We start from the raw sequence: 14,871 nt of genomic DNA, 5'->3' as shown, positions 1-14,871 counted from the left end.
ATATTGACACGTCACACTTTGCTATAATTTCAAAGTTTAAAAAACGGATGTGCAAAGGTCCATTACTGACCCCAAAAAACTGTCGGGGGAAAGAAAAAAAGAAAGAAAAATCAGTTTTTGTTCAGGCCTACACTGTGCGACGCATCATGCTTTATTTTGTTTACGTTAGACAGGCCACGCCACTTTCACGCCACCTTCGACGTACCCTAAAACGGTTTACATAAAATGAAGCTGTCTATCCAGTCACTGTGTGTGCTCTCAACGTTGAAATATGTCGTTGACGGGCGCTACCTCCACGACAGAACAGGGCGCAAATGTGTCAAAGAACTCAAATGGAAGTCTGTGGTTTTGCATTCTCCTCAAGGGAATATGATATTTTCCTTTCTCATTCAAAGACATTAGGTGAAGGCAAGTAAGTGAACAACACATTGCAAGATAATTGCCTGTGTACTTCCATATTCGTGGGCAGCGCATGATACACATTGTACCGATCAGGGAAGTAAATGGGCAACGCGGAGGTAAGTTTTATTGATACATTGTTGCGTTTCGCTAAAAAAATCACAATAGTTCAACAAACTGTTGTTTGGCCAAAACCGCGTGGAATGCCACGCAGGCAATAGCCTACTAAAACTACCCCAAAGTAAAGAGAAGTTGAACGGGGAGGGGGAGAATAATGACTCGTGCATGCATTAATAAGATACTGTGACCTAGTATTTCCAGACGTACTGAAAATGAAGGCTGTAAGGAAATACTTTAGGGGTAGTGGGAGGGCACTTGCATTTGTTTTCATTGCATCTGTCATTTGGCTACTGTTTGATATGGTCGCACTTCGCATGTCAATGAATGATGTTAACAGCCAACTTCTGAAAGAAAGCGTAGCGAAGGAAAGGCTGACTGTCACACCGCAGGCCACGGAGCGTACACAGTTAGACTTAGACCTGGACGAGGCAGGTAATAAAGGTCCACTCCAGAATGAAAAGAAAGTCATTGAAGTGGGCAGAAAGCGAGGACCTGCTGCCAAAAAGGACCCGCAGTTGAAGGACAAAGTCAATTCACATGAGCAACCAGGGGGGAATGCCCAACCAAAGTCAGAACAAGGAAATTATGTCATTTTTAAGCCTAACCAAATCGAAACAGTGAATCATGTCACAGGACAGTTGAGTGTGCCTTTAAATACGAAAACGCCCGTCAAAGATAATTTGCCTGTCAAAGACCTGTCAAAAAAGGCAGTGGACTTGATGCTAAATGTGGTGAAGTCCGAGGATGAGAGAGTGGCAGTGCTTTCGAACTTCACCAAAGTGCCACCTGGTGTTCAAGAAGGAAAACATGTGGAAACATTGACCTCAAAAAAGACAGAGAAAGCAGAGGAAAATATAGGCCTAATGCAAAAAGCCAAAGCAAAAATGGACCAAAAGAAGAATGCGAGAGTCCGAGATCCACTGGAGCCTGGCATACAAGAAAGCTTTATAAAATACAAAGTTGCCGTGGACCGCACAGTTAAATCTGTCAAAAAGGATGTACTGAAAGGAAAGGAGGTGGTCGTCAATATTAAGGACAAACGGATCAATGCCGTGGATAAAGGTAAGCCGTATGCCTTAAAGGAGACCGTACTTCCTAGAGCAAAGTTTAAACGTCAACCAGGAGTTCCCACAAACTCCACAGACATTGGAAACACAGGCGTTCACAAAGTGCTGGCATTAGACATGACCGAAGCCCCCAGAGATGCCGACGCAATTGGGCAGTTTGGGAAAGCAGCCATGGTGCCCAGTGACAAAGAGCAGGAGGTGAGGAACCGGTGGAATGAAGGCCATTTCAACGTGTACCTGAGTGACCAGATCCCTGTGGACCGAGCCATCCCAGACACCAGACCGCATACGTGAGTCACACTCTGGCCTTGACCACATCATGCATACTCACGTATTCCCACACTTGTATTCCCTCATACAGACACCCATATAGTGATATAGTACAGTTAGCATTAGGTAACCTCTCTTGTTACTGTGTTGTTCTCCAGGTGTTCTGAGAGTGTGGTCCATGATGACTTGCCCACCACCAGTGTGATCTTCTGCTTTGTGGATGAGGTATGGTCCACTTTGCTCCGGTCCGTCCACAGTGTCCTCAATCGCTCTCCACCACACCTTCTCAAAGAGATCATCCTGGTAGATGACTTTAGTTCCAAAGGTAAGAGGGAGGAGGAGCTTTCCTGGTAAACAGTAGAGGATAGGTTCAGAGTTTTACCCTGCCGTCTGTTGTGTCCAGGGAAATTCTGTGCCCAACTGAAGACAATTTCATGACTCTAGGGCCAAGAAAATGTGTTCAACCTAGCTACTGAAGTTTTGTAAATGTATATTCTTAATTGTAGAATATGGCATTTTTTTGCAATATACTTTAAAGTTACAGATTTGGAGATCTTCAGACAGCAACGATAGCTTTATAAATAGGGCCTGGAGTTTTTCTTGGGCAGGTCACATAGTCGGAATGAACTCGGGGGCCCTAAACACATCTACTCTTTCAGAATATCTCAAGAACCACCTGGATGTGTACATGTCCCAGTTTCCCAAAGTGCGGATCGTCCGTCTGAGGGAGAGGCAGGGCCTGATCCGAGCTCGGCTGGCAGGAGCCGCCATTGCCAAAGGTAACCAACCACATCCTGCTATATCGTATGACCGCTCTCGCTTACATTGTATGCTGTTTAAACAAAATATTCAATGCAAAGAAATCTCAGTCTTGTCCTCCCGTACATGAGGCAGTCAAAGGGTTTGTTTGTCTTCAGTGGTTTGTTTGCATTTCCCTTCAGGTGATGTTTTGACTTTTCTTGACTCGCATATTGAATGCAACGTGGGCTGGTTGGAACCTCTGCTGGAGAGAGTGTACATAGACAGGAGGAAAGTGGCCTGCCCAGTCATCGACGTCATCGGTGACAAGGACATGAGGTAATGTATCATTACCATAATACTAAATGCTTGCGTCTCAAATGGTACATTTCCTGTATACTGTCCATTTGGAAAGTATTCAGACCCATTTGACTTTATATAGACAGGTGTGTGTGTGCCTTTCCAAATCATGTCCAATCAATTGAATTTACCACAGGTGGACTTCAATCAAGTTGTAGAAACATCTCGGGGATGATCAATGGAAACTAGATGCACCTGAGCTCATTTTTGAGTCTCTTAGAAACGGGTCTGAATACTTACACTACCGGTCAAAAGAACACCTACTCATTCAAGGGTTTTTATTTCATTTGGACTATTTTCTCAATTGTAGAATAATAGTGAAGACGTCAACTATGAAAAAACACATATGGAATCATGTAGTAACCCAGAAGGTGTTAAACAAATCAAAATATATTTTATATATAGCCACCCTTTGGCTTGAGAAGTGTTATTTCAAACTTTTGATTTCTTCACTATTATTCGACATTGTAGAAAATAAAGAAAAACCCTTTAATGTATAGGTGTTCTAAAACATTTGACCGGTACTGTATGTAGATAAGGTATACCTGTTATTATTTTGTATAAATTTGCACTACTACTACTACTACTAAACTACTACTACTTTAAAAGCTGTTGTCCTGTTCAATTGTCCTGTTAGCAATCGCCCATATTAGCGTACTTATTTCATTTCAAACTTCACATTTCTCTAGTGTAGGCTACTTTATCGGACTTATCAGTAACATTTTCTCAAGAAGTGATTATTTCGGTCGGTGTTACATTTTGGTTTATCGCCCCAGCTCTAATTTCAGAGTTATTATTCAACCTTATTGTCAAGGAGTTAGACCCCCCCCCAAATTTGGTCTGTCAGTATCTTCTGGGGGCACAATGTCTCTTTATTTACCTAGACTGGGCCGTTCTGGCTCGGACACTGCTTACTTATCTGACTATGTCCCTAGAGTTGCAAAATGTCTGATAACATTGCGGCAATGGAAGCTTTATGTGTTACCTACAAATCCTACCATCATTAGAAATATTACATTCACAGCTATCCATCTGATACATTTTCTGAATATTTGAGTCAACGGCCTTCTGACTTCTAGGGTTCATGTTGGACTTACCTGTATACATTGCTGTGAAAAGTAACTCCGACGACCAGAATTGTATCAACTTGTTTTTATGCAGTCAGGTTTGATGCAACATCCTGTTTACTGGATGTTGTTGATTATATGTGATTCGTCTGCGCTATCTTGAGTTTCGCACATTTCATTACCTCACGCATTGTTAATCCAGGAATGTAATATTTGTTTAATGATATTCTGTTTACAGCTATGCGTTGGTTGACAACTTCCAAAGAGGGGTATTCAAATGGCCCTTGGTGTTTTGGTGGCGCAGGTTATCAGAGGACGTCATTAAGAAGAATCACATGAAGGCTTCAGATCCCATCAGGTAGTTCTGGATTTCATTACGCCCCTCATTACTGTATGTTTACAAACACAGCAAATTGGCTAGTGTTTATTTTTCCTTCAGTGTAACATTTCTAGTGTTGATTCAGGGTGTTAAATTAACTCTAAGAGTGAGAATTACACATCACTCTGCAAGCCAGCGTAATGGGATTTGCTGGCCTGTAAAGCAGGAGGTTCCTAACACCACTGTTAGGGTAAAACTTGGCTTTCAAAGTAAGTAATTTTCACTGGGCACACACTGGTTGAATCAATGTTGTTTCCACGTCATTTCAATGAAACTACGTTGAACCAACATGGAATTGAAGTTGAATTGACGTCTACGCCCAGTGGGTTATGATATATGTCATGTATTGTCATAAACAGTTGCGTGATAACATAGGAGGAACGGTAGGAACTCACTTGGTGAAGTCCACAGGATTGAAAATTGGCTAATTAAAAAAATCTACATTTATTGGTCACATACACAGATAAGTTTCTAGCTCCCTCTTCCTCCCTTTATCTTTCAGCCCCTCCACTTCCCTTCTAACTCACCAAGTTACTCTCACTTTAACTAAACTAGACAGGGCTTTCACTCTTGTGCCTAATAGGTACACAAGAATACGCACAACAATCAAAAAATAAAAAAATATCAGAACGAGCGATGTCATAGTCCGGAATATACACTACCGTTCAAAAGTTTGCGGTCACTTAGAAATGTACTTGTTTTTGAAATAAAAGCCCTTTTTTTCCATTTAAAATAACATCAAATTGATCCGAAATATAGTGTAAACATTGTTAATGTTGTAAATTAATATTGTAGCTGGAAATGGCTTTTTAATTTTTTTTAAATTATGGAATATCTACATAGGCATACAGAGACCCATTATCAGCAACCATCACTCCTGTGTTCCAATGGCATGTTGTGTTAGCTAATCCAAGTTTATCATTTTAAACGGCTAATTGATCATTAGAAAAACATTTTGCTATTATGTTAGCACAGCTCAAAACTGTTGTGCTGATTTAAAGAAGCAATAAAACTGTCTGCCTTTAGAGTAGTTGAGTATCTGAAGCATCAGCATTTGTGAGTTCGATTACAGGCTCAAAATGGTCAGAAACAAAGACCTTTCTTCTGAAACCCGTCAGTCTATTCTTGTTCTGAGAAATGAAGGCTATTCCATGCGAGAAATTGCCAAGAAACTGAGGATCTCGTACAACGCTGTGTACTACTCCCTTCACAGAACAGGGCAATCTGGCTCTAATCAGAATAGAAAGAGAAGTGGGAGGCCCTGGTGCACAACTGAGCAAGAGGACATGTACATTAGCGTGACTCGTTTGAGAAACAGACGCCTCACAAGTCCTTAACTGGCAGCTTCATTAAATGGTACCCGCAAACATCCGTCTCAACGTCAACAGTGAAGAGGCGACTCCGGGATGCTGGCCTTCTTGGCAGAGTTCCAATGTCTGTGTTCTTTTGCCCATCTTAATCTTTTATTTTTATTGGCCAGTCTGAGTTATGGCTTTTTCTTTGAAACTCTGCAAACTTAACATTGTCACTAACCAGGTTTCCATCCAAACTGTTTATGTGTGTAAAGTGCATGATGGATAAACAAATGTCATGCCAGGCCTGATGGAAACAACATTTTTGGGTAAATTTTCCAAATGTTGGAAAAAACTAAATACGCTAGACAAGGTGGGCTCTCTATGTATTTGTAAAATGAATGTTGTTGGTGGAAACGCTTTTATGTGCAAATATTGTTATAATAACCATAATATTGAAGTAAACATGGAGTCATGTGATGACAATGTTGTGTGGTCCTCCCACTATGACTCATTGGGAAAGCATGCAATTTATTTAACTACAGATTAACTTCACAGTGCAAGGTGATGAGCTTGATGCTCCTTTCCAGTAAATATTGAGGGTGTTAATTGTGGTGACATGATGATCGATGCTTGGCTGCCATTTGACTAATAAATTGAATCTGTCTCTTTTGCCCATAATAATCTCTCTCATATGTGCTCTCTAGCCAACCATATATATATTTTTAATTTGGTACATGGGAATTTTAACCGCAAGAGGTATTTTTTTACGTGCACTACGCCATCACGCACAGCCTTTATCTGCAAGTCAATTTGATGGAAACGCATCTGTGGTGGGAAAATGAGCATATGAGATTTTTGGGAATATTTGCATGAAACCTAGCTAGTGTTGATTTAACACTGGAGAATTTGTTTTGTAGTAACAGTTGCGGATTAGTTGAAGTACATAAGTATTGAGGCCCTCTTCTAATACTTTGGAAATTCATCCTTCATTCCTTGTTTCCTCCAGTTAATCATCGATCTATACACGATTGGATAGGTCAATGCTAGTTTACGCCAACCTAATTACTTTCATCAATCAGTTGAGGTCAGCGACTACTTCAAGGAAAGGAGGAAGGAAGGATGCAGGATGGAAGTATTCCAACAGGGCCAAGTTTTGACTCCTCTGAATTACTCTTAAGTTAATAAGACCAAGGAGGAATGTTGTGTTTTGAGAGAAACTGAGTAATTCAATCTCCAGGAAATCTCAACAGAAAACGTTTCGCAGCAAAACAAATGGTACTTATTGCATAAGTTCAGGTTAGTCCCTCCCTTGTGTATGACTGTGTACTTTGTTTCTCAGGTGTCCCATCATGGCAGGAGGACTTTTCTCCATCGATAAGAAGTACTTCTATGAACTGGGCTCTTATGATCCTGGCTTGGATGTATGGGGTGGAGAGAACATGGAGATCTCTTTTAAGGTCAGTGACTCATTTCTTCTGGGGTTTTTTTGTGGTTTTTTTTTTGAGATTGAACTATTTGCAGGTTTTGTTATTCTTCAACCTGTTCCAGGAATACACACTTAACTACGCTCATGATCAAGGCCGCCTCTTAAATGGCACCCTATACCCTATGTAGTGCACTACTTTTGACCAGAGCCCGATGAGCAATAGGGTGCCGCGTGTGACTTCGATCAAATGTTCTGATCACATCCTACTTGTGTTGTTTTTGCAGATTTGGATGTGTGGAGGTGAGATCGAGATCATCCCATGTTCCAGAGTGGGCCACATTTTCCGAGGCGCCAACCCATACAAGTTCCCCAAGGACAGGCAGAAGACGGTCGAGCGTAACCTGGCCAGGGTGGCAGAGGTGTGGCTGGATGAGTACAAGGACCTGTTCTACGGCCATGGATACTACCATCTGCTGGATAGGAGTGTCATCGACATTGGCAACCTCACAGACCAGATCGAGCTCCGGAAGAAGCTCAAGTGCAAGAGCTTCAAATGGTACCTGGATAATGTGTACCCAGACATGGTTGCTCCATTGGTCAAAGCTGAGGGGCTAGTAGGTGTACTTTTTATTATAAAAATAATAGATTTTATATTTGTAGCACTTTTCCAGATGCTCAAAACCTTTATGCAGTTTATTCCTGTGGTTTATAACTTTATTTGAAATTCTTAAAATCATTGTCTCTACTGAATTAGTAGGAATCCAGTTTTTGCTTTTAGGCTGTTTATCTTAGAATATATTGCATTTGGTGCTCTTTTTCTGGCAAACAATTGTTACTCTTAGTTTATTTTTCCGTTAACTTATCCCGCATCTCGATGCTGACAGACAATTGTACTTTTTTTATGTGAGGGGGGTGTTTACTTGTCTGCTCTCAATGCCTCTGCAACACAGAGATTCCAATTGTCCTCTTATCTGAACAAAAAGTGACTGGATTGTGACAGTTGTCTGTCAGGATCTGTTGAAGGCTCAGAATGGAAAGAAATGATAAGCTTTTCTACTGTCAATAGTGCAGTGACGATGCCTACGTAAACTACTGTTATGACTGCTCAACGCATTGACATGAAATGTTATACCTGTGATCCTCCTTTGCTAGGTTTTCAATCGTGGAGTAAGAAAATGCCTCGCTCTGCAGAAAGGCTCCCTTGCCTTTGAGATATGTAATCTCAGCAAGCTGGTAAATACTCCTAAATTCCCCATTTGAAATGAACGGCTGTCTTATGACTATAACCCACTATGGAATCCCTGTTGAGTTCAACACACACCCAAGCGGCATTGAAAACCCCATTGTTATCATGAAGCCTAATTATACAGTGCCAGTTAAAAGTTTGGACACACCTACTCATTCAAGGGTTTTTCTTTATTTGTACTGTTTTCTACATTGTAGAATAATAGTGAACACATATGGAATCATATAGTATCCAAAAAAGTGTTAAACAAATACAAAATATATTTTGCATTCAAAGTAGCCACCATTTGCCTTGCACACTCTTGGCATTCCCTCAACCAGCTTCATGAGGTAGTCACCTGGACTGCATTTCAATTAACGGGATGTGTTTGAGCCAATCAGTTGTGTTGTGACAAGGTAGTTGTGGTATACAGAAGATATACCAATTCCATATTGTGGCAAGAACAGCTCAAATAAGAAAAGAGAAACGACAGTCCATCATTACTTCAAGACATGAAGGTCAGTCAAACTGGGGAAATTTCAAAAAATGTTAACGTTTCTTCAAGTGCAATCACAAACACCATCAAGCGTTGTGATGAAACTGGCTCTCATGAGGACCGCCACAGGAAAGACCCAGAGTTACCTCTGCTGCAGAAGATAAGTTCATTAGTTACCAGGTTCAGAAACTGTAGCCAAAATAAATGCTTCAGAGTTCAACTAACAGACACATCTCAACATCAATTGTTCAGAGAAGAATCAGGCCTTCATGGTCGAATTGCTGCAAAGAAACCACTACTAAAGGACACCAATAAGAAGAAGAGACTTGCTTTGGCCAAGATACACAAACAATGGACATTAGACCAGTAGAAATCTGTCCTTTGGTCTGATGAGTCCAAATTTGAGATGTTTTCTTCTAACCGCTGTGTCTTTGTGAGATCCAGAGTAGGTGAACTGTAGGCTGTGTAAGGGCTATTTGACCAAGAAGGAGAGTGATGGAGTGCTGCATCAGATGACCTGGCCTCCACAATCACCCAACCTCAACCCAATTGAGATGGTTTGGGATGAGTTGGACCGCAGTGAAGGAAAAGCAGCCAGCAAGTGCTCAGCATATGTGGGATCTTCTTCAAGACTGTTGGAAAAACATTCCTCATGAAGCTGGTTGAGCGAATGCCAAGAGTGTGCAAAGCTGTCAAGGCAAAGGGTGACTACTTTGCAGAATCTGAAATATAAAATATATTTGGATTTGTTTAACATTTTCGGTTACTACATGATTCCTCATGTTTCATAGTTTTGATGTCTTCGCTATTCAACAATGTAAAGAAAATAAAAATAAAAAAAAACCCTTGAATGAGTAGGTGTCTTCAAGCTTTTGACTGATACTGTATGTCTGGCATCACAAATTGCACCATATTCCCTAGATATTGCACTACCCTATGGGTCTCGGTCAAAAGCAGTGCACTATATAGGTAATGGTGCCATTTGGGACACATCTTAACTATCCCCTCTGTCCCTAAACCTCAGAATCAGCACTTCAATTACACCTGGATGAGGCACGTTCGCCAGAAAGATGTCTGTCTCACTGCTCAGGACAAAGGTAGCAGCCTGGCTATCCAGCCGTGCGACAACACCAAGCCACAGCTACGCTGGCTCCACAAGGCCTCCAACTCTGCTCTGGTAGGTTCGCTTTACAGTGGGCCTTTACCTCCTCTACTAGAGTTCTCTGGATATCGATTTTTGTGACGAATATTTGTTATTCTTATGCCAAGCTACTGTCAGCAACTAGCATACAGAAGATGTACAGTGTGCTTGAAGGTTGGAGTGAAGAGGAAATTCAATTCCTCTTGGAGGATAGTGGATGTTTATTTTAAATTGCTTCTTTATTGTTAAAACCATCGCATTTTTGGTCCTTAGCCCCGTCAGGGTTTGCACCTCAATTCACAACACCTTGGTTGGAGAGCGAGGTAGCAGCAGTGCTCCTTTGCTGATTGAAAGTGGTGCTTACTGTACTATTTCCCTGTGTCGTCTTTGTTCAGGTGGAGCACCTCGTTACGGAGCTTGCTTCCCAGCGTTTGTGTCTTGAGGCTGGGGCTCTGGGTGACCGCATGCAGCTGATGAGGTGTAAGCCTACCAGTCCCTACCAGAAGTGGCAGTTCACACACTACCACGCTGAATGACGGGAGTACAGGGCTACAGCACTGTTCATGCATTAGTGATCGACACTCCAGTACTTGACTGTGCTGTGTGTGTTTTGGATGTGGTCTGTTGCAATAGGAATACGCATGGTGTTGGTTTGAGGGTGGTGTTGGGATGTGCAATGTTTTTTTTTTTTATTTTTTTAATCATGATCAACTTTTGAATTTTGCATGACTTATGAGGCCCCGGAAATGATTTGAAAGGGCAGCTATTAGACAATGTAATCAGTGTTTTTGGATGCATTGTTTACTGGAGTTGCACTTTTTATTGAGCTCTTTGGTTTTACACTGTATGTTCATCAGCTTTGCAAAAACAAATGTTCTCTAAAGAGCCGTTGCATATCGACTATTTTTCTACAGATGTTCTCTATATTGTAGCTCTCGGTTTGACGACACAATTGACCATATTTCTTACTGTTTCAGTGCCAAATGGCTGGATATATTATGCCACTTTTCCATGATTCATGTAAATACATATTTTCTGTCCATGTACCATTTTCACTGTTTGAAATACCATTTTTATGTACAAATTGAAATTCATGCAGTGTGCATGAGCCTGTGTAGACATTACATATCACAGATAGCTTTGCTAAAGACATTTATTTGTATTTTTATGAGATTAAAAAGAATTGCATTGTATTATGTGAGGTTATGACTCCGCTCCGGGTTGACGTTTCCCCTAAGGTACCAATCTAGGTTCAACTTCCCTTCCCCCAATCCTAACCTCAACGATTAGTGGGGGGAAATGCAAAACTGACCCAAGATCGGTGTCTACGGGCCACTTCACCCTACACCTTATGTCTCACTTAGGATAATAAGAGCTGCTTCTTTATTACTATATGGTTATAGGTTTAGTACATACTGTATGTATATTTCTCTAACACTAGAGGGGACTGTTGTTGATAAAATTATATTCTTTCTCCTTTTTCTGAATAGATATTAAAAATTATCATTTAATGTGGGTTTCTTTTTTCAATTTTTTGCAACAAATATTTCACGAGAACCTATAGGCCTACACTTTTTCACTGTTCTTATGGAAATATTACAGCATGGAAAGGTATGGCTGTTACAGAGAGCTTTAGGGGTTAACTTTAGTAGTTGATCTTATGGCCTAACGGGAACTATATACATTTAAATAGCAGAACTTCTCGGGTTGATCACCTTAGAATAAAATAGAAATTGCGGTGAGTTTTAAGATGCTTACATTCATACTTCCAGTGCTTACCAAACTGAATTGAAATCTATACCGGCCAGGTTCCTTGGGAAAGTATTCAGACCGCTTGACTTTTTCCGCATTTTGTTACGTTACAATTACCCCATAATGACAAGGCCAAAACAGGTTTTTTTAAATGGTTTCACTTTTTTTTTTTTTAAAGCACCTTAATTACAAACCTATTCAGACCCTTTGCTATGAGACTTGAAATTAAGCTACGGTGTTTCCTTCAACTTGATTGGAGTCCACCTGTGGTAAAGTCAATTGATTGGACATGATTTGGAAAGGCACACACCTGTCTATATAAGGTCCCACAAAAACCAAGCCATGAGGTCGAAGAAATTATCTGTAGAACTCCAAGACAGGATTGTGTCTGGGGAAGGGTACCAAAATATTTATGCAGCATTGAAGGTCCCCAAGAACATAGTGGCTTTCATAAATGGAAGAAGTTTGGAACCAACCAGACTCTTCCTAGAGCTGGCTGCCCGGCCAAACTGAGCAATTGGGAGAGAAGGGCCTTGGTCAGGGAGGTAACCAAAAACCCAATGGTCACTGACAGAGCTCTAGACTTCCTCTGTGGAGATGGGAGAAAATTCCAGAAGGACAACAATCTCTGAAGCACTCCACCAATCAGGCCTTTATGGTAGAGTGGCCAGACAGGAAGTCACTCACTTCCAACAGGACAATGACCCTAAGCACACAGCCAAGACAACACAGGAGTGGCTTTCGGACAAGTCTTTGAATGTCCTCGAGTGGCTCAGCCAGAGCACGGACTTGAACCTGATCGAACATCTCTGGAGAGACCTGAAAATAGCTGTGCAGCGACGCACCCCATCCAACCTGACAGAGCTTGAGAGGATCTGCAGAGAAGAATGGGATAAACTCCCCAAATACAGGTGTGTAAAGCCTGTAGCGTCATACCCAAGAAGACTCAAGGCTGTAATCGCTGCCAAAGGTGCTTCAACAAAGTACTGAGTGAAGGGTCTGAATACTTATGTAAATGTCATATTTCAGGTTTTTATTTTGAATAAATGAGCAAATTTTTCTAAAAAAAAAAAATTCTTTATCACTATGGGTTATTGTGCGAAGATTCATGAGTGGAAAAAAAATGGTAATACATTTTTGAATAAGACTATAACGTAACAAAATGTGGAAAAAGCCAAGAGGTCTGAATACTTTTCCGAAGGCACTGTAAATCTGCTTGTAGGATTATTATGTCCCCAAGCCTCTTATTTGTTTTTGATCTACTAATCAAATACCTGCCTTACATAATTACATGTTTCCCACTGTTATTTTCAATTGAAGTGACTTAATTCTGGGGATTATATTATTACAATACTTCTGTGCATATTGAGCTCTTATCAGTGGTCATTTCAAGTCGGTGAGTAGGGACATAGCATTACAGTAAAACGTCAACATTTGAGATATAATACACAGTCTTTTAAGATCGTGTATTAGACAGATTAACAACCCCCTAACAATAGGTGATCGTTATGCCAGTTTGCATAGTGACTGGTTTAGCATGCCCCTCAGTCCACATCCAGCTCCTTGTAGTTGAAGTAAAGCTGCAGTATAGCCTACTTCAAGGAAACAGACATAAATAGAATGTTCTAGATTCTTCATCATGGACTCAAACTCGTCAATCTTTTGGCGAGTGTTACCTTTTGCGTGTCTTCCTGTAGGAGACAATGCTATATTTGGAGCTGATGTTGTGGTTGGAGAATATCTTATGAGGGGTTCGGCCAGACTTCTGTCCTCATGAAGACTGGGAACTGTTACCTTGACAGGCCAGGGAATCTTGGGAACCTTTGTCTGTCCTCCACCTCATCCTGACTCTCACTGTTGGGCTGTTGGGCTGTTGGGCATTCCCCTCAACCCCATCCACTTCCAGGTCCAGTGGAGGAGCAATGCTCTCCTCTGTGTCGACCATGTTTTTGTTTGTTTGTTCAAAATAGTTTTTTTGGACCCCCTCTTTGTGATGTTGAAAAATAGTCTGACTTCTCTTCTCTTCTCTTTTGTCGTATCAGTTGCCAGAGTTTGTAAATCCTCAGCTGGCCAATTGCGGGCGTCCATTCCAGTTATCCAAGGAAAACGCTCATTCTCGGTCCACGTTATCCTGTTTGATTGTAAGAGAGATTTACCATCCTGCATTTTAATCAATGATACGATGCCAGTTTGTCTTTTTTGTGCTAGTGTGCTTGTAGTTCTTCGAGTGTGTGGCCAATAAATGCCTCTTTGTCTGCGTGGCTTGAACAAGTGAACTGATTGTAACGATGCTTCAGTTGAAACCCTCCTGAGTGACCACCTTCTCCCTGTGACATTCTGAGGCTAGATTGACATTCTACTGTAGATATAGTCAAAAAGCAGGGTAAGCTACAGAGTAGAGTTTATTTCTATAGAGGCCCCATCCACATGTTGCATGTTTAAAAGTCCAATGCAGCCGTTTTTATCTCAAAGTCAAATAGTTTCTGGGTAACAATGAAGTACCGTAATGTAATTGTTTTCAATTAAATTTGTCCCAATTTTTTTTTTTTAAATAGCATCTTAGAAAATAGCAATTTTGCTTGGACTGTCTGTGTGGTCTGAGTGGGAAGGGGAAAATGAGTTATCATTGGCAGAGAGGTTTGTAACTCCCTTCCTTATTGGTCTATTGTGACTCCCTCCCACCAAAATAGGCTGACATTTCAGGCAGTCTTTTCAAACAGCTCTTACACTATAATGTTCACAGTATATCCCAACCTCAGAATGCAAAGAGTGTGCAAAGCTGTCATCAAGGCAAAGGGTAGCTACTTTGAAGAGTCTCAAATATAAAATATATTTAGATTTATTTAACACTTTTTTGGTTACTACATGATTCCATGTGTTATTTCATAGTTTTGATGTCTTCACTGTTATTCTACAATGTAGAAAATAGTACAAATAAAGAAAAATCCTTGAATGAGTAGGTGTGTCCAAACTCCTGACTGATACTGAAAGGGTGTCCAAGAATGTGGACACCCTTTCTAATGAGTGTATTTGGCTATTTCAGCCAAATCCGTTGCTGACAGATTTTTCAAATCGAGTACACAGCCATGCAATCTGCATAGACAAACATTGACAGTAGAATGGCCTTACTGAAGAG

General features: G+C 40.9%; 1 protein-coding gene across 1 annotated transcript; it reads left to right on the top strand.

Moving 5' to 3' along the window:
• Positions 1 to 205: 205 nt before the first annotated feature.
• LOC118367130 (polypeptide N-acetylgalactosaminyltransferase 5-like) lies at positions 206 to 11,494 on the top strand. Its single transcript, XM_035750206.2, has 10 exons — positions 206 to 1,876; positions 2,015 to 2,181; positions 2,516 to 2,635; positions 2,798 to 2,933; positions 4,260 to 4,379; positions 7,035 to 7,152; positions 7,406 to 7,735; positions 8,274 to 8,354; positions 9,867 to 10,019; positions 10,379 to 11,494. The coding sequence occupies exons 1-10, from the start codon at positions 732 to 734 to the stop codon at positions 10,517 to 10,519; spliced, it is 2,511 nt and encodes an 836-aa protein (XP_035606099.1). The 5' UTR covers positions 206 to 731; the 3' UTR covers positions 10,520 to 11,494.
• The last annotated feature ends 3,377 nt before the right edge of the window (positions 11,495 to 14,871 follow it).

The sequence above is a fragment of the Oncorhynchus keta genome, chromosome 34 (assembly GCF_023373465.1).
Source record: "Oncorhynchus keta strain PuntledgeMale-10-30-2019 chromosome 34, Oket_V2, whole genome shotgun sequence".
NCBI lineage: Eukaryota > Metazoa > Chordata > Actinopteri > Salmoniformes > Salmonidae > Oncorhynchus > Oncorhynchus keta.
The sequence above is the reverse complement of the archived record's forward strand: the minus strand, read 5'-3'. Positions and strand labels throughout refer to the sequence as shown.

Bases quoted from the DNA above. Each gene is read 5' to 3' on its own strand.
- LOC118367130 (XM_035750206.2), top strand. From the start codon at position 732: ATGAAGGCTGTAAGGAAATACTTTAGGGGTAGTGGGAGGGCACTTGCA. The intron at 1,877-2,014 runs GTGAGTCACACT...GTTGTTCTCCAG, and splicing joins CCAGACACCAGACCGCATAC to GTGTTCTGAGAGTGTGGTCC. The intron at 10,020-10,378 runs GTAGGTTCGCTT...GTCTTTGTTCAG, and splicing joins AGGCCTCCAACTCTGCTCTG to GTGGAGCACCTCGTTACGGA.